General features: G+C 38.7%; 1 protein-coding gene across 1 annotated transcript in view; it reads left to right on the plus strand.

The window, feature by feature from the left end:
- Positions 1–3,369: 3,369 nt before the first annotated feature.
- The window catches only part of TAFA2 (TAFA chemokine like family member 2), a gene marked incomplete at its 3' end in the record, with an annotated part of 74,311 nt that continues 57,905 nt past the window's right edge, over positions 3,370–19,775 (plus strand). Inside the window, 1 exon segment of the mRNA XM_035889360.1 lies at positions 3,370–3,478. Within this exon segment, the coding sequence (XP_035745253.1) occupies positions 3,373–3,478 (106 nt within the window).

Raw genomic sequence — 19,775 nt, forward strand, 5'->3', positions numbered from 1 at the left:
AAGGATCACAGCGAGGGAGAGGCTCTGCAGAAAGGAGGGTAAATAGAAGAAGAAAATGTCTCACAGAGAAAACCATTCAGGTTAATAGCTATGGTTTGTCTGTGGAGCTCTGCATCACCTCTAGTAAAAGCAGACTCATTTCAGAGCTCATTTGTTCTATTTAACACAGCCTGTTATGTTAGTGTAATAACTGTACGGTAATGGACTGAATTTTATTTCCTGGATGTACTTACTTGACAGGGATCAGGGTTGCAAGAGGCTAATAGTTATGTTTCAGAGCTGAGGTCAAATGCTATCTAGTTCCAGTGTCTTCTCAGTACTATATCATGGGCTGGTTTGCAAAGCCAGAAAAAAATAACCAGCATCAGAGTTTCTGAGCCCAGGTGATAATGCACACACTCAGATACTGAGCGTATCTCATGGCCTCTCCTTGTTATCTAGCTGTTTGCCTGCTTTGCTGATGAGGTGCATCCATCCCAACCCCCTGAGTTTCTTGGACTACAAACCCTTCATTTTTTATTTCTGGAGCTGTATTGCTACAGTGTGGCTTCTGTGCATGTAGCAGGACTGCTGGGAGCTGTGCTTCATACCCTGTTCGTGCTTATGCAGCCGCTCGTCTGCCCTTGGGCTGACCCTTGTGAGTGGCCAGCGCACACAACCAGAGGTCTAGTGCTATACTGTGTAATTAGTCCAAAACTTAACATCATCTTCCAACTTTTTCTTATTTGAGCTGCTGTATGTTATGAATGCTTTAACTGCTGAGATTTTTTTTTTCTTTTTACTTCTGCCGATGGCCTCTGAACTATTAGTCCCAAGCTAGAACTGCTACTTACGCTGACTTTGCTGTTAATTGTGCCTGTTATGGGCCTGCTGTAAGACAAGCAGGCTTGTCTTATGATTTTTGTCCTTCTAAAGGTGAATACCACAAATAAGTAATGCAGAATAATGTAATAGGCTTGTGGTACAGAAATGGTGTATTGTTTTTCTCGTGATTGGAAAACCTGGCAATGGCATTGAGCCCAGACTTTCTGCGTCAAAGCTGAAACCCTTCCTTTACTTTGCAGAATAGTCTCTTCTATATTCAGTGCTGGCTTACTCCTCTTTGGTCTGCTGGGCTGTGGGCAGAGGTTTGCATCTTCTCTCTGCCACCTACCCTGAGGGGCTGCTGTTCACAGGCAGATAGGTTGGTTTTCTCTCTTTCCCCCTGCTGCTACTGTTTTTCCTCATGTATTTGCATTTTCTGCTGTGCATTTGCTGCCAGCCTCGCAGCACAGCAAGTGAATCTGGCATCAGCAGAGTACAGGAAGGAACTGTATTAGATTCAACTTTGCTTAATGGTGCAAGTCCCACTGGGTTTTGAGCTGTGTTAGGCAGGTGAGGAAGAAAGATTTGATTTTAATGAGAGATGACTTGGCACCAGCATCATAACAGGTGCAGTATGAGAGTCCAGGAGTGAAAGAGTTAATTCATATTCTGTTCACAGAGATAGCTGTGAAAGAGCATATGCTGAATGTGCATTCCAGTTTCATTTTTTTGTTCTTATTTACAGTGACAAATAATATATTTCCCTTTAGCTTTGAGTGCTTCATAAACCTGGAGCTGATGATGAATATACAGTTTACACTCCAAAGGCACTGGAATCAGTGCAAGAAAGCAGAGCTTGGTGCGGTTCACAGCACACTGTGACCTCCACTGTGATTATTAATCAGCCAGGCTTTCAGGGGCACATCCACCATCCTAGGTATAGCACTGGCTTACTTCTCACTCTTTTTTCCTGATAAATGTGGTATGTGAACCTCTGGGAAACACACTGTAGATGCGTGACTTCTGTCAAAGGATGCGGAGTTCTGTTTGCTCTGAATTCAGGTTCAGGAGGGTTTGGTACGCTCCTCAGTGGGTTCTTGAGTCATAGTGTTTTGTTACTCATGGCCTGGTGTGGAAACTTACTGGTGCTTAACAAGATCTCATCAATCTCCTGGAGAGCAAGATTGACAGTTTTGGGGGAAGTGGCCTGGTTACAAGTCTGGAAATCCTGAGTGGAGTTGTGGGGTGTGTGGGGGTTGCCTTATCAGCATGCGGTGTTCTGTTAGAAAGCAGTTTGCTCAGAGGAAAGGAATTGCTTTCAAGGAATGGAAAGAGATTTGGGACTTTGAACAGGCTACTGGCTAATTCTGTATTAGAGCAGTCTGCTTTTCACAGAGTTGTGGTTGCCCAGTATACTGTTGTACATGAACAGAACAAAAGAGAAGCTCTTAAATTCCTTTGGACTTCTTATGAACATAATAGGAGACAAATGTGCAACCATACTGAGGCAATGCGTTTTTTTTCTGCTCAGAAAGGCACCCTAGTTCCAGGCATTACAAAACAGCAATAATTGATCAAATTTGCAGCTTTTCTAGTATAAGTGATTTGAGATCATTGTCCTATTGACCTATCAGCAGAAACATGACCACTGTGCAGAGCTGTTTCTTAGCCAGCTCCCTAGGTCTTTTCTACAGAGAATGAAACGCGAGAGAAGGTTTTATTATTATACCTCTTGCCACTCTCTGCACAACTGTAATCCTCAAGCACTAGAGCCTACGTTCCTAAACTTGTCTTTCTGGCAGGTGGAGGGGTATTTTGTCTTTGGAGGAGGTTACTGAGAAATAAGTCATGTGTTACCTTGTGCTTGAACCACCACGGTGGCTTGCTGTCACAGTGAAAATATCACTGAGCAAGATGAGGGTAGCCGTGTGCAATTTCCCTTGGTGCAGTAAATCAAATCTTTTCATTACCTAAAGATAGATGGGAGAGAGACTAGTGAATCTGCCCCGCTCGAGTCCATGTTTCTGAACCCCTCATGTCTTCCTAACAGGGTTCCTCTGTGGGAGGGTTGGTACATGTGCTGGAGATCTGTTCAAATCTGTTATCGCCTTATGACTCGTGGGCACTCTCCAAAAAGAGTTGCAATCCCAAAAGCTAAAAACTCCACTGCACAGTCAGAGAGAACCACATTGACCATGACTGGCCCCGAACACACAAGTTGAACTCCTCTGTTCATCAAAACCTGATGTATAGCTGCATGGATTCATCCTTCTTGCCAGCTTTGGATTCTGCTGTGGTTATGAACATTGCTTGTGCCTTGAGAGAAACGTGATGAATGGAGGTGTTGAATTCTCCTGGTACTGACCAGGGTGGGGGGACGATGGCAGACCAGGGAGGGAGGTTATAATGATGCTCTATATGATATACCTCATTTAGACCTAAGCAGAATTTAAGACTTAACGGGTTGTCAGCCAGACACTTATAAAAACTTCTTGAATTTTTCTTAAGTTAAGACAAAAAATGCTTTTTAAACAAGTCTTAAGATTTGTGTGTATTTTTGTTTTCAGGATGAATAAGAGATACTTACAGAAAGCAACAAAAGGAAAACTGCTAATAATAATATTTGTTGTAACACTGTGGGGGAAATTAGCATCTGGGGCAAATCATCATAAAGGTAAGAAATTCTGTTCTGTTCTATTATGCTGTTGTATCTGTGGCCTCTGTCAACAAATTCAGAAGTGTCCAGTCTATGTGACCTTTTTCCTTATGTGTATTTGTGTCTCTGGTTACTGGTCCACTAACCAGTACCAGAGGAGGAGAGTTTTAAATGGATAGACTTGAGAATTTAAGTATTTCAATCCCATTTTCAGCTTTCTCTGATTTTAGGTAATTTTGTAATGGTGGTACAGTTGAAAAGATGGTAAAAAAATATGATAAAGTTAAAAAAAAATTAATACTGCTTGTCTCATAAAAATAGATATATCAGATAGCACATATGTGTGCTACAAATGGATTCCTGGGATGAGCCTTAGAAAGGAACAATTTTTAGTAACATGTATGCTGCTACTCTGTGCAGTTATCTGTCGAGGCTAAATTAATGGATAATGTGTTCTGAATGTGATAATTTCATCACCAAAAAAAGACCGTTGCTTTGCAGCGTTGTCTGTCTTCTGTGCTTCACTCCTAACACCAGACCAGAAACTTTAGTAGCTTGTGATAGCGTGAGATTTGTTTCCTCCTGGTGATTTGTCCTGGTTTCGGCTGGGATAGAGTTAAACCACGACATGATTCCAGCCCTTAAAATGTATACACACCAGCAGAAGCTATGATGGTTTATTGAAGCTTGTAAAAAGGTGTCTTCGTGTGTGTGTGTGTTTCTGTGAACCCCTAATGCAAGGAACAAGCTCTCTGGATTCTTGTACTAATACCTTCTTATAGGTGAATATAACTTGAAATATGATCTGCAGTGTAATATGGTTTTGAAGTCCACTTATCTTCCTCTAGTGTCTGTTGGCTGTTTATCCGCTTATTCAAGATCACAATAAACTCTAACATTAAACTTGGTTAAAGTAAGGGTGGGACGTGAAGGAATTAAATACTGGGGAAGGTTTCCAATAACACCAGTCAGTTCATCTTTCTACGTTCATGTACATTTTATAATGTTCCCTCTGATTATAGGATTTCATGAGCAGAGTATTTTATATACCTAGCTGCTAGATATTTTTCTGCTGCATGAAGATATCTTTCTTCAAAATACCTCACTGATTAAGGACTTCAGAATGCAGAGGCACTTCCCGAAAAGTCTTTTGCAAGTTGCAATTTGGCTGCAGACAAAGCAGGTTCTGATGTTGTCCTGCAGGTCACCAAAGATGGGCCTCATGCCAGACAGGAACCATGCTGACACCCTTTGCTCAGCCTTTGTTCCTCTTCTGAACCAGAATATGGATTTGTGCTGTGGCTTGCCAGTTTAGTTGTCTGTTGGAAAAGAGCCAAGATATACCAGCCTGGATTCAGAATTCTTTTGTCTTTGATTATCTTTCTTTAAAAATCAAAAAGCTCATTTCCAGATCTTTTTGATTCCATCTGCAAAAGCTGGTCAGGCTGTGTTTGCCTCAATCCAATTCAAACTTTGCCAAACTATGCTTGCTACTGTTTTTGAAAAAATAATGAGTAAACCCTGTTACCAAGCAATTAATGGAAACAAATTGTAATCCAAAGGACTATTGGGGAATCAGTGCTTCATAACTGAGAATCAAATGATCCCCCACCAATTTTAGCTTTCCAGATATATTCATGCAAGGGAAACCTCAGCAGAGCTCTACCATTAATTATCTGGACAGTACTTGCTGTTCGACCCCCAGCCTTAGAGCAGAACTAACTTGAGAAATATTGAATTTGACGTTTTTAGATAAAAAATATGTGCATGAGCCCCCCTGCAAAATCAGGTTATTAGCTGTAGGGACTTCTTTACATTCCTGCGAGTTAACGAAAAGCTTTGGTTATTTTTCTTTAAGTTGTAACTTTTCACCCCTTTAGCAAAATATATGAAGTCTTGCAGGGAACAATAAGAAGAAGAAGCATGACCTGAGTGTTTAATTTAGAAAAGCAGCTATTGTACATGTTCAGATTATTTTGGAAAGAAAAAATATTCAGAAGGATTTTGGCTTGTGGATTTAGTAGATCTGCAAATCAGCTGCACTCACTGTATATGGGGGATTATTTTAAAAAGCACAAATCAGAGTTAGGCAGCTCAGCTACCATTGATTTCCAAAGAAGCTGGGAGTTTAACTTCCTATTGTGTCAAAGAAAATCTTCCCTCTAGTCTAATAGCAGAAATGGAGCTAAGGTGCAATCAAGGGAACCCTGACATTGTTCACCTTTACCTGGAGTTTCCAAATACTGAGGAATATGCGAGTTTCCTCAGCAATAATTATCCCTGGCATCATTAATCTTCATTTATAGAATGACACAACAAACCCTAATGACTTTGGAGGAGCCCTTGCAATTTCAAAGATCGATAATCTACATTTAAAAAAAATCTTTATTTTCCTATTGCCTTAGTCGTATTGTGCATGAGTTGCACCAAGTCTTAAACCCGTCTCTTTTTCTGAAAGCTATTGAAAAAGAAAAAGAAAAAGAAGAAGAAAAAGAAGAAGAAAAAGAAGAAGAAAAAGAAAAAGAAAAAGCAAGAAAGATCATCAATGTGTGAAAAATTGTTTAATGAACATTCTGCTCTCCAGACAGACTTCAGGGGGGATATAAACACCTGGCTCTGACAGGCCATCTCTAGGCTTGTTGCACTTATTCCAGGGATATGGCACAAATGAGAAATCCCAAGTCATCAGCACGAAAAACAGAGGCTGAGGCAGGGCATGGGGAACCAGGTTCTGACATCCAGCTGAGCAAAAACCAGGGTTACAAACTGGGATTTCAGATTACAGCTTTTCAGTGTCAGGTGTGTGGGTGCCAAGCCCATCCTTCTTTCTCTTGAGAAGACAGGTTTGAGGACATGTCTGCTCCCTTTATCTTGGCTGATTGTTCAAGTTTCATCTGGCTGGACAGAAAGTCCATGAGCTAAAAGAGAGAAGCACTCACAGTGTTTAAAACAAAACAAAGCTTACTTTTTTTCCCGCACATAGTATTATCTGTTCTCCTGCACAGTTCTTGGGTGTGCCCATACTTATATTCAATTTACCCTGTCTTCTGGAAACAGGAACTCTGCTTTTTCTTTTTCATCTTGCTGGGGACCCTGATACTCTGGTGATGTGTGCCTTACCTGAGCAGAGGTACCTGTGAATCAGCCTGCAGTACCAGATCCATTTGTGCTGCAGTAGCTGTGTACGAGAAGACAAGTAAAGAGTGGCATATCAATCTCCCAAAAGGATGTTGTCAAGGTTATGAGTCTAAAAACTGATATACCTTGAGGGTGGCTGAAAGAAATCCATAAGGGTATTTTATTATAAGATTGATCCTGATCCTCCTACTCATCGCTAGCCCTTGGAAAACAAATAAACCTGTGCAAACATAGAGTGTTCACTGACAGATATGGCAGGCAGGCATGAGTTCAGCATCGCTGCCTGTTTGCTATTTCTGTCATAGGGAACATGAATTGATTTGGTGACCGTTGTACCACAGCCTGTGTTTAAGGTTTCAAGTGTTGGGCTGTTCCTTTTGAGAAAGAAATATACTGATAGACCCTTACAAGCACTCCTTTGTAGGCAAGAGGTTACTGTGAGATGGTTTCTACTCTAAAATTAAAAAGTCTTTCAAAATTCAGATTTCTTTGAGGTTTTTGTGATTATTGTTTTTTTTTTTTACATTGATAATGCAAAAAGGTAATCTAAATAAATGACGGGTGCTTTTGAATTTCAGCATAGTTTAATATTCCTCAAAATACAAACCAATAAACTTGTCTTAAATTTTAAATTAATGGACAAAATAAAAAGCTACTTAAAAGTATGACTAATCATGAATGCTTGCTTGCCAGAAGGAATTTGTTATGGAACCAGAAAACACTCCAGGTAGATAAAGTAATTGAGTATTTTTGGACTTACTAGATGAAAAGGCATGACAATTTATTTTCATTTAAAAAGTTTCACTCAGAAGCTGCATTTATTCATCTGATGCCTATCACACAGTTAAAACAAAGCTAAAGTCTTTATTGTTTGTGATGCAGAATTGCGGTTCCTCCTTGTCTGTGAATTTGCACTAAATCAGAACTCTCAGGGAATGTCTTGCTATTCACAAGAAGAAAATGAATCTTGGTTTCTCCTTGCAGAGGAGTAGCTATTATGAAGCCCAGCTGAATCAAGGAGCCGCTGAGCCTCTAAAGCTGCTGGTTAGATCACCCTGCCAGGATGAGTCTGCCTTTCTCAGCTGCGTTGCCAGGGCAGAAGCACTGCTGGCACCAGTGTTGTGGTGTAGGATATAGCCTGTGCCACATGTGTGCCTGGAGTTTGGGAATGGGGATGACTATGAGAAAGAAGAAACCCAGCAGTAGCTGTAGCATGCTTTCCAGTGATGCTGATGTGTTTTTTGACATGGATGGACTTTCATTCTTTCATTAGTGGTCATCCTCTTCCCCTTTCACCAGGTTTCTTTCCTTTTTTTTTTTTTTTTTTTTTTTTGTGAAAAGAGTACATATAAAATGTGCAGGACAGTCCTGGAAAGCCTAAGGAACAGGCTGAAAATTTTAAGTCTTTATGGAACTGAGTTACAAATGCAGATTAATGGTAATAATTGTCCACAGGTATCATATTTTATTTGAATAACTCATCATTTCTGTTTGCTTTCTAAGAGCTTTTAAGTCTTATGTCTAGATTTCCCATGTTTTCTATTAGGAAAATAAATCAAAAGGTGGCAAGCCCTCAACAGGATTCCATATAGTCTAAGACAAGTCCCACATGTGTGTATCTTTGAGAATGTAAACTTTTTTTAGGGGATGAAGTCTCATAGTAATAAACAAACTCAATCAAATGTGATACCATGGGCTGGTATGGGCAGTACTATGCCTGGTTCTGGAGAGGGAGTGGAAGGACTCACAGCCCTTGCAGACAGATGGGGTGGTGCAAGTTCATTCTTTTGGCTTTTAGCATTCAGCGGGGCTCCGTTAGCAAGTGCAATAATGCTAACGCTGCACTGAATCAGCATGTGACAGGCTCCTGGCTCTGCCTGACCTCGGGGCTGTGGAATTGATTTGTTCTAAGGAGAGATAATATAGCACTTTGTTAAGAGCTATGGTAATGGCCTGTGTGCATTGCCCCAATGCCCTCATGCCTGTTTCATGCACAAGGGGTGAAATTCTCTGGTGAGTTAGGACAGCTGTTTAGATGGCTTAACGGGTGACGTACGTCATATTTATGGGTTTGTATCACTAGGGCAGTGCAAGGGACTTGAGGCATGCTAGTGAATCTCGTGCAATGCTTTGCAAACTCTTACTGTTGTGAATTGTGCCTTAAAGATACCGTTGATCCTCTGATCCTTGCAATATTTTCTCCTAGCCAAACTTTCTCCTTACAGTTATCCAGTGACTGATACTCTAGTTGCCTATGTATAACTCTATTACTATACATGTGACTCCATGTTCAGATGTCGGTATTTAAATTCTAGCACTGGATTGCACTCCCTGTACTCCCAAGACAAAACTTTGTCATCAGAAATATCGGATATTATGGACATGGATAAATGTACCTTGAAGTTTACTAAAGATGATACCTAAGTAGAAATGCCTCTGAGCACTGACGAATAGTTCTGCTTATTTGTCTTTCTGATTTTCTGTATGTTTAAACTTGATGCATCAGAGCAGAAGACATTTTTTTTCTTGTGCTGACTGCTTGCTACAGACCAAATGAAACTGTCTTGAGTGGGCTAGGAGTAAGCCTCGGGAGGACATGGGTGGTCAGGTAAAAAAGGAGAGAGACTGGTTTTCAGGAAGCCTATAGCAGGAGCAAAGACTGGGTGACAGCTGAGAAGGTTGGTGAGGAGACAAACAGCTAACCTTTTGAAGTGATGGGAAGAAAGGGACTTAAGGAGCCAGAGATGACTGTGTTGAGGTGTTCTGGTCTGAGGGCAGACTTGGAAAGAAGAATCTGTCTCACCAATGGTAGATTTGTTATAAGCTCCTTTTATTTCTGTTCGGTTTCACTCAGCCCCACTGAGTTTTCTTTTTTTTTAAAATGTTTGTGTCTAGTTTATCATAATGACTTTGAATTATTAGTCCTGATGAAGTTTTAAGGTAATCTGTAAGAAAACGTCTACCACAGACCTCTGATTGGCTTTGATCTCATTGCATTTTGTGTGAAAAATCATATCAAAAGTTCCTGAACATTGTAACAACTGGAATGTTGCAGAATACATGTAACCGGCTCTACTACTGGGAACCACACTGGAGGTTACAATCATTCAGAAGGGCTGGTGAAGGACTGTAGGACTGAAGGACTTTAGTCTGGTGTCTTGTTATTGCATGAAGACTGTACAGGTTACTGACAACAGTGTTCAGAAGCTTGCAGATAAATAATGCTGTCTAGTTTACTTTATTCAGGCAAATTAGGGGTTTGGCTCTCATTTTGGTGTTTGAGATCTACATTCCTAGCATTTAGAGTTGCAGTGTCCAGATAAGAATAGCCTTAGCTGATACATGGGAGACCTCTGCCTGGTTGTAAAGAGACCTCAAACCTTTGCCTTTTTGTAGAAGTGCCTCCATCATGAAGTTATAGCATGAATGTACCTTTGTTCTTTCTGTTGAGGATTTCGCACTGAGTAGAAGACTGCATTTGTAATGCAGAAATAGAGGGTGTTTGTATTAAATTTTAAAAGCAGTAAGTACCCTTGGTGCAGAGGAGAGAAACTAGGTCAAAGACATTCCTCCTTCCAGCTAAGTAACCACTAGGTAGCCACATGCTCCCTTTTGTTCTCCTTCCTTCCTGAAGGAGTCCTACTGGAGGTAATGGCATTCCTTGGGGACATAAGATGCATGATTTGAACCTCTCTGAGCTGAAGAGGGCACTCAACGCAGACCCCCTGGTTCCATGGTATAGGATGTAATATAAAGGGTGAGCAGCAGCAGTACCATTTTTTTCCACAGTTTGCACTTTTTTGAAGTGCCTGTACCATAACATTTGGTGAGGAATCTGACCCTGTGGGTATGTGTTCAACATGCACCTTCTGGATGTGTAGGCCTTTCAAAGGATGTAAGAGTTGTTCTGCGTGTTTCCAAGTTCTTGACTGGAAATAGGTAGGAGAAAACTGACTAATATTTAGATGAGGGAAGTTGCAAGCACGCAGACACGTGTGTGGATGTGTTAGGAGCTTCCAGATGAGGCTGGAAAATGTCAGTGGGGTCTGTCAAAATATTAGATGGAGGTATCCACTTGTCTGTTGTCGATCTGTCAGTCCTGTGCCATCAAACTCTTTTGTATTATTTGCTAAATGTTTCAAACATGGATAATCTTATCTCCTGTAGAAGTTTGTCCCAGAGACAGATTCTCTTAAATGAGAATGCTTTGTGTGCAGCTTTCACTAACTTAATTCTGAGTGTAATTAATGTTTAAATATAGAAACAAAGGAAGTTGATAGTAATTTTAGCAGACATGGGGAAGAAAGATATTAGATGTTCTTATCTAGCTTGGGCATTAATTGAAAGTTTCAGTTATATCAGGATCAGAACCTGATCCCAAAATTGCTTGAAGATAAAATAGAACAGTCAATCAAACACTTTCATATCAGTATCTGTCACTGCAATCTAAAATGTTAATACAATATCTGTTGGAATTCAGTAGATAACATTCCTTGGCCTTCTGCCAGGGTATAAAGGCAAATAATTTTCTCTGATTGCCAAGATGCCAATAGTTCTGATGGTTCACTGGGATATGGGTGCAGAAATCATGGCAATAGCACAGTTACTCCTGTTTCTTCTTTGTACTGCCAGCTCCATCACAGCAAATGGCTGCCTTCTTTTGGCCCCCATTCCCACCACCACCTTAAAAATGAAACTTGACTGTCCTTGAATCAGCCATGGAGAGAGAGAAGTTGGAGAATTGCAATGCGATATCATGCATTTTCCTTTATATTGATCACTTAAAAATATTTGTTTATATTTGGCAAGTATTACGGTTTCTCAATGTAAAAGGGAAGTGCATACCAGTTCTTTATTTTAGGCCTGATCTTGTAATCCCAATGTAAAATTTTTATTAACTTCCCATGAGTGAGTACCCAGGATCTTTTCCTTAAATACATTCAGAATTTGTGTTGTGGTGGAAAGGAGTTGATTGTGCAAAAGATTTTATTATTGTAAAAGTTATATACTTAGTTGATTTTACTGTTAGAAATGTCAAACTTTTTAACATTTTCAGCCCTTTCATTTATTAGTAATGTTATCTTCCCTTGAATCGCTGGCCCACCAATCAGCTGGTTTTTTATCCCATTTCTGTTTCGCAAGATTAAGTTTTCCCTTGCTTTTACATTAGGAAAATATTGTAAGGTGTTAGGACTGAAAAAACACATTGATAGTATGCTTACCCCGCTGTTACTTTTTTCTGCCATGAGTAAATGTTGACATTTCCCTAATACCAGAATAAGATTTACTTTTCCAGTTTCATATTCTTTCAAATTAGTCCTGTTGATTTGTTATGTATACTAAGTAATACATTCTGCTAGATTCCTTTATCCTTATACCTAGGAAAACAGAATGGTTACATTTGCATGCCACAGTTTTGACTTAACCCATAAAAATAGCATGAAAGAAATTGTTAGCGCCCTAGATAGTTGTCTTTATTCAATTAGTCTTGGTTTAATAGTACCACTCTCTTGGATCTGTTGATCAGAATTTTCTGTGTTGTTTCATTAACTTGTTAAGTACTCAGTTAGTGTAGCATATAGTAGTATACTACTGTTAGCATTTACAGATTTAAAATATTATTTTCTGGGCTTACAGTTTCATTCTGAATTTTTCATTTGCCTAAATGTGCATCATGTCATAGATAATGCCTGAAATAAGTGAGTTTACACAAAAAAAAACATTTTTAGGAAATGCCGTTCTCTATTTTTATATAAAAGCTTAATGCTGATAACAAGAGACTACTGAGTTACTCCAAAAGTGTGAATCCTTCTGTGAAGGTTTCCAGCCTTGGAATTTACCATATGTTGTGGAAGAGCTGTATCTGAATCTTTTGACATCTTTGAGCTCAGATGGTAGGATGACCTTGAGGTATATCGGAAGGTCATGACCAGTAAAAAGTTTATGTCCAAGACCCTGAAACCAACTTTCTTTGGTGGAGAAGCCAACTAGATTTTTCTCCACTGGTATGACAACTTTGTTTTTTCCTGTCTTTTTCCTCAGTGAATTGCTCTTAAAATTTCAATAATGTCTGGGACTATCATACAAGAATATAATTGAAAAGAAAATCTGAATAGTTTACAGTTTCCCCTATGTTATGTTTTCTCCAAATTCAACATGTTAAGACCGTGTCATTTTTATAGGTCAAATATAATGGGTCGATATCTTATTTTAATTAGAGTCTGATCATTAAGAGTAGCCAGATACGTAAAACCACCGTAATGGCAGGATTAGGGCCAATTCTGCCTTCAAAGTCTAGATCTGGTTTCAGCTATGGAGGCCATATAATCCAGTGCTGATTTTAGGGTTTTCTGCACTGCCCCTTAGGCTTTCCAATATACATTCAATTCATCCAACATACTTTCCGTACATGCAGTGATGGCTGCCCCATGCATCTGCTGGTATCTACTGCATGCCCCATGTGTCCGCTGGTATCTACTGCACACCCCTGCTATTCTACTCAGGCAATTTCACATACTCAGGTTGGAAGGTGTGTACCTGGAAAATCACATCCCATGTGGAGATTATTTCTATAGCATTCAGGGGATATGTTAATCTAATTTTCATCTGCATTAATTTTCAGCTGATGATGTTTAAAGAGTCTTTTAGAACAGCTGTTCTTTAGTCATACAAGTGCCAAGAAATGTTCAGAAACAGTCAGCTATTCTGGGGAGTAGCAGGGGGAAAATATTTCATGGTTTTTTGGGTAGCAATTTATAAAGTTTCTTCCTGAACCAAAATTTTTAGTTCTGTTCTTTGGGGAGCTGAGGGGGATTTACCATTTTAAGGCTCACTGGAGCAGTCTTCCACTGTACTAGAGATCTGTAAAAGAGTCTCGTCTTTTTGGAAGATCAGGGAATTGATCCAAGCCCAAGCTGCACAAACCAACAGCTCCAAAGCAGCTAAACCTGGTCTCTATGCATGCATATGTGCATGCATATGCACACAGAGATATGAGAGACTTGGATGAAAGAGAAAAATTCAAGGTCATCACTGATGAAATAGCTTACGTGGGCCATTTCAGTGTTTTTAAAATACTTATAATTTATTTATGGGAGCTTCACAGAAATCTAGGTGCTTTTCAAACACAACTGAAAACTCAGGGAATTTTCTATAGCATCCATCTTTAGGTGCTCTGAAACACCCTTCAGAGCTCATTCCTTTCACAAAGTGGGAACTCAGGCTTTCAGTGTAGGTGTGAATACTTCCCTGAATTCATATACCATAGAGTTTGCGGCCTATTGGAAACCTGGAACTTTTGGAAAGTCTCTTAGCAGGAGGACTCAGTTTGGATATTGTTCGTTTATCTGCCTAATAATTCTTCTCCTGTATCAGGGTCATAATGTCCAAATAAAATTGTAAAGGTCTTATTTTATTTCTAGCGTTCAAATGGAGTCTCATGTTGCAGTTCAGAAGACAGTGGAATTTGGTCTGTGACATATTCATTTATATCTGCATATCATTCTGCAAATGTCATTCTGTTGTATTAAAAAAGGTTTGGTTGTAAAACCTCGATTTAGCGTTTGCTCTGTTTCTCCTTGTTGAGCTAAAATACACAGAAAATCAGGAAGAATTCCTGAAATTTGCAAAGGGGTAATACTGAAATTTTGACCTTCCCATTAAAGTGTGAAAGTACCATTTGATAAAGAGGTGGCTGTGACCAAGAAAAAAACACTTCTCCACACAGATGGGGACAAAGCCATGGCATACTTACAGGAGAATGGAGGCTGGCTTGGGGGTTTAGATGACAGAAAGCAGGAAAATCATAAAAGAGCAGCCTGCTTTGTGAAGCTTTCTTTTACCAGGCTGAGCAAGAATTCTGTCTGTAGTGATGAGGAGGCTGAGGCAGGAGCTGCCAAGTCTGTCTTGTTCTTTTTTTCCCCATAGATTTGTATAACTCTTGTACTCAAATTGTTCTCAAGTAAAGGCAGTAGACTTAGAATTCTTTTTGCAAAATACTTCTGGCTTCAATATCAAGTGTCCTTGAATGACTGAAGTATAAAGCTGAGTGCATGGGTTATTCTGGGTGAATGCAGAACTGCGGAAAGGATATGCCTGAGAAAAGTGTTCTGTTAAGACCAACACAAATCTTGGGTGCATTGTGCCATTGTATTTTTGGGCTCAAGTTACTAGAATTGCTTCAGCTGAGTGTGTGCTCCAGGGCTGTGTGTGAGAGGAGAGCTAGGGCTTGTAGGAGGCTGACTGAGTTGCTGGGAAGGCCAGAATTGTTCTGGATCCAGAATTTGAACCCAAGACTATGTATGTGTGTGATGGGAGGGGAGCAAGGATGAAGCAGTTAAGCCTGAAATTCAATCTCAGTGAAAAGACTGAATCATACCAAAGACTGAAATCTTCATTAGATTCTTTCAGTGGAAGACTAAGGAAAACTAAGATTAAGTTTTAAAAAGATGGAAGATAGCAGAAAGTAATGTACCTATGAACAACAAAATGAAAAGATTTTTTAAGTAAAATACTTATTTAAAACTTTGCTCAGTTTTGTTATATTATGCAGATTTTTCTACCAACAGAAAAAAAAAAAGAGATTACTGGTGCTAAACTTTCATCTAAGATGCATTGGCATGTGTCAGATTAACTACAGAAATTTTGTGAGATGGAAACCAGAAGGTGTGCTAACTGCTAGACACTGCAGAGTGGAAAGTAAATATATTTCCGGTGAGTGAATATTGAGAAAATAAGCATCTGGAAGAAATGGGAATTTTGGATTCTTAATTGCATCATTCACCCCAGAACATCTGCCAAAGATATTGAGAGCAAATATAACTGTATCTGAGAGAAGATATAAGTTTAAATAAGGAAGGAGGAAAAGTAATATTGTGCCATCTTGTTACACTGCTGCACACTGTGCCTATGAAGGCTGTGTAAATCTCTCTTCTCCTAGTTTTCATTCAAAAACACCTTAGGAGAATAAAAATACAGTTTCCATGCCTATATTTACCTTTTCAGAACATGGGAAAATCCAGAAAATCTCATTTATGGTAAGTAAATACTCCATATTTTTGCATATTTTGTCCCCTGACATAACAATACATAGTACACTAGAAAGCTGGGTTGCAGAAGACAGAGGGCATCCTGGAGAGGTTTAGGCCCTGGAAACATTTAAGAAAAGAATTAACCTTTCATCCTACTTATGCCACTCCTGGAAACTGCTCTTTGGGGACTGAAGGAGTGAAGTGGAGTTAGGTCCCCTGCCTAATGTTAGAGAAGAAGATGTAAACAGCTAAAAAGCAGGGAATTAGGAGGATTCCCATTATGCCCATGCAAGGACAGTGCTCACCAGTCTTCTCTCATGCCTTTTTTGACTTTTCAGTTTTTGCCCTGCGTCATTAGATGTGCTCTCTGCTAAGCGATTTAAGGACAGTACATATTTCCCACCCTCCCTCTGTCACAACATTGCTGTCATTACATTTTCCTGGCTTTACTGTGAAAACCAGTTTGTACAGAGGAAAATGACTGATGAAAAGAGCTTAGCTACCAGAGATGTGTTAGGTATATTGTACTTCACAAATCTGAAGTAAAACCTAAAGGTTACAGAAAATGAAACAATTTTTAAACTGGTGCCATTTTAAATTTTCTTTAAAAAAAAAAAATACCAAAAGGACCACTGCATATTATTGCCTGTGATATTGCCTGCCATATTCTAGAACAGATGTTCTTTAGTTATAGAAGTACCCAAAAATGTTCAGAATCAATCAGCTATTTCTGGAAATATCAAAACACAAAAATCTGTTATTTTGGACTAAGACTTCCATTAATAGTTTATCAACATTTTATGTTCATGTTATAGGCATTTAAAACTTGAGTTTTTTACTGAAAGCCAGAGCACAACTAAGTTAGAGCCGTCTGAATGGCACATGGAAATCATACTTTTATTTTTTGCAGTTCATGTGGTTTATTTCATCACAGGTGATATTTTAGCCTCATCCTTTTTTCATCTTTTTGAAATAAACAGTGCTAGTATTTTGGGGTACTATTGACAGTAAGTACTGAAAGTACTTCTAAAAATAATGAATTTGTTGGAGCAAATACCTTTCTCAAGTCTAATTCTGTTTTCAAATACAGCTTAATCTAATGAGCATTTTTAACCTGCATACACAATAAGTCCTGTGAAGAACTCACATTTAAAACTATCACACCAAGCAATGGTGTAAGGAAAATACTGTAAAAAGCCCTACTTATCAAACTGATCTTGGCTGCCAGAAAAGCTCTCCTAAAAATCTGTTCTATTCTCCAAACAGATCTTTAGGAGTGATTATAAACTAATTTGCTCTTCTGCTGTGTGCTAGGAATACAATAGCCTACACTTAAGCAGCATTATGACCCACACTAAAAATATGAGAAAATGCCAAAATATGGCTTATCCTAATAGACTCATTAAAATACTTATTTAAAACTTTGCTCAGTTTTGTTATATTATGCAGATTTTTCTACCAACAGAAAAAAAAAAAGAGATTACTGGTGCTAAACTTTCATCTAAGATGCATTGGCATGTGTCAGATTAACTACAGAAATTTTGTGAGATGGAAACCAGAAGGTGTGCTAACTGCTAGACACTGCAGAGTGGAAAGTAAATATATTTCCGGTGAGTGAATATTGAGAAAATAAGCATCTGGAAGAAATGGGAATTTTGGATTCTTAATTGCATCATTCACCCCAGAACATCTGCCAAAGATATTGAGAGCAAATATAACTGTATCTGAGAGAAGATATAAGTTTAAATAAGGAAGGAGGAAAAGTAATATTGTGCCATCTTGTTACACTGCTGCACACTGTGCCTATGAAGGCTGTGTAAATCTCTCTTCTCCTAGTTTTCATTCAAAAACACCTTAGGAGAATAAAAATACAGTTTCCATGCCTATATTTACCTTTTCAGAACATGGGAAAATCCAGAAAATCTCATTTATGGTAAGTAAATACTCCATATTTTTGCATATTTTGTCCCCTGACATAACAATACATAGTACACTAGAAAGCTGGGTTGCAGAAGACAGAGGGCATCCTGGAGAGGTTTAGGCCCTGGAAACATTTAAGAAAAGAATTAACCTTTCATCCTACTTATGCCACTCCTGGAAACTGCTCTTTGGGGACTGAAGGAGTGAAGTGGAGTTAGGTCCCCTGCCTAATGTTAGAGAAGAAGATGTAAACAGCTAAAAAGCAGGGAATTAGGAGGATTCCCATTATGCCCATGCAAGGACAGTGCTCACCAGTCTTCTCTCATGCCTTTTTTGACTTTTCAGTTTTTGCCCTGCGTCATTAGATGTGCTCTCTGCTAAGCGATTTAAGGACAGTACATATTTCCCACCCTCCCTCTGTCACAACATTGCTGTCATTACATTTTCCTGGCTTTACTGTGAAAACCAGTTTGTACAGAGGAAAATGACTGATGAAAAGAGCTTAGCTACCAGAGATGTGTTAGGTATATTGTACTTCACAAATCTGAAGTAAAACCTAAAGGTTACAGAAAATGAAACAATTTTTAAACTGGTGCCATTTTAAATTTTCTTTAAAAAAAAAAAATACCAAAAGGACCACTGCATATTGTTGCCTGTGATATTGCCTGCCATATTCTAGAACAGATGTTCTTTAGTTATAGAAGTACCCAAAAATGTTCAGAATCAATCAGCTATTTCTGGAAATATCAAAACACAAAAATCTGTTATTTTGGACTAAGACTTCCATTAATAGTTTATCAACATTTTATGTTCATGTTATAGGCATTTAAAACTTGAGTTTTTTACTGAAAGCCAGAGCACAACTAAGTTAGAGCTGTCTGAATGGCACATGGAAATCATACTTTTATTTTTTGCAGTTCATGTGGTTTATTTCATCACAGGTGATATTTTAGCCTCATCCTTTTTTCATCTTTTTGAAATAAACAGTGCTAGTATTTTGGGGTACTATTGACAGTAAGTACTGAAAGTACTTCTAAAAATAATGAATTTGTTGGAGCAAATACCTTTCTCAAGTCTAATTCTGTTTTCAAATACAGCTTAATCTAATGAGCATTTTTAACCTGCATACACAATAAGTCCTGTGAAGAACTCACATTTAAAACTATCACACCAAGCAATGGTGTAAGGAAAATACTGTAAAAAGCCCTACTTATCAAACTGATCTTGGCTGCCAGAAAAGCTCTCCTAAAAATCTGTTCTATTCTCCAAACAGATCTTTAGGAGTGATTATAAACTAATTTGCTCTTCTGCTGTGTGCTAGGAATACAATAGCCTACACTTAAGCAGCATTATGACCCACACTAAAAATATGAGAAAATGCCAAAATATGGCTTATCCTAATAGACTCATTGTAGGAGGGGAGTGTTAAACTGTAAAATACTACTCTGTTTTTCATAACAATGATCACTGGGAGGTAACAATTCCAATAGTTTTTAATGAAGTTTTTATGTTTGGCATTTATTTTGTATGTTATTTATTTTATGGAAAAATCTCCTAGGTTCATGAATAGCAGAAATGAATAATCAAGAAGGAGATAGATGGGACACATGAGATTTCTTTCTTACAGACAACCTGCAGAAAAATTTGGAAATGGTATTTTACAGCGATAGACTGGGATTTGTAAGCTTCAGACTATTTCCGTGTCCCTTTATTAAAGTGAATTGTCTACAACAAGGAAATAAATCAGTGATGTATTTTAAATCCAGGAAGTCTGTGTGAATCCTCTAAGTTTCAATTTATTTTTTTTAATTTGAAGGAGGAAGTTCACTGTTTAAAGAGAGCTTTGAAAATCAGACTAGATCTGCCGCTACCATAACTAGTAATGTTTTAAAAGCTCCTGAAATAATAGCTAGGGGAGTATGTTCCTCAAATGTCCTTTTGCTTTTTCCTCTGACTTTAGTGTTATATTTGGACTTGAAAGTCATTCCTCTGCTGAGTCCTGGCAAATGTCTGAGATCTTAGAGGTCAACTTTACAGTGGAGGATAAATCAGCGGATATATTTTAGCTGGCTTTAGTTATACACATATATTATCAGTCCTAGAGCAGACATGGTCGTAGAGCACTGACCTTCTGTTAGGCCTGTTTCAATATTGTGGTAATGTCAGATTCTCATGAGGGCAATCTCCCAAAAGAAATGACTAACCAGGGACCAAGTCATGTCTCTGCT

Source organism: Egretta garzetta, unplaced genomic scaffold (genome assembly GCF_000687185.1).
Source record: "Egretta garzetta isolate BGI_Z169 unplaced genomic scaffold, ASM68718v1 scaffold502, whole genome shotgun sequence".
NCBI classification, from domain to species: domain Eukaryota; kingdom Metazoa; phylum Chordata; class Aves; order Pelecaniformes; family Ardeidae; genus Egretta; species Egretta garzetta.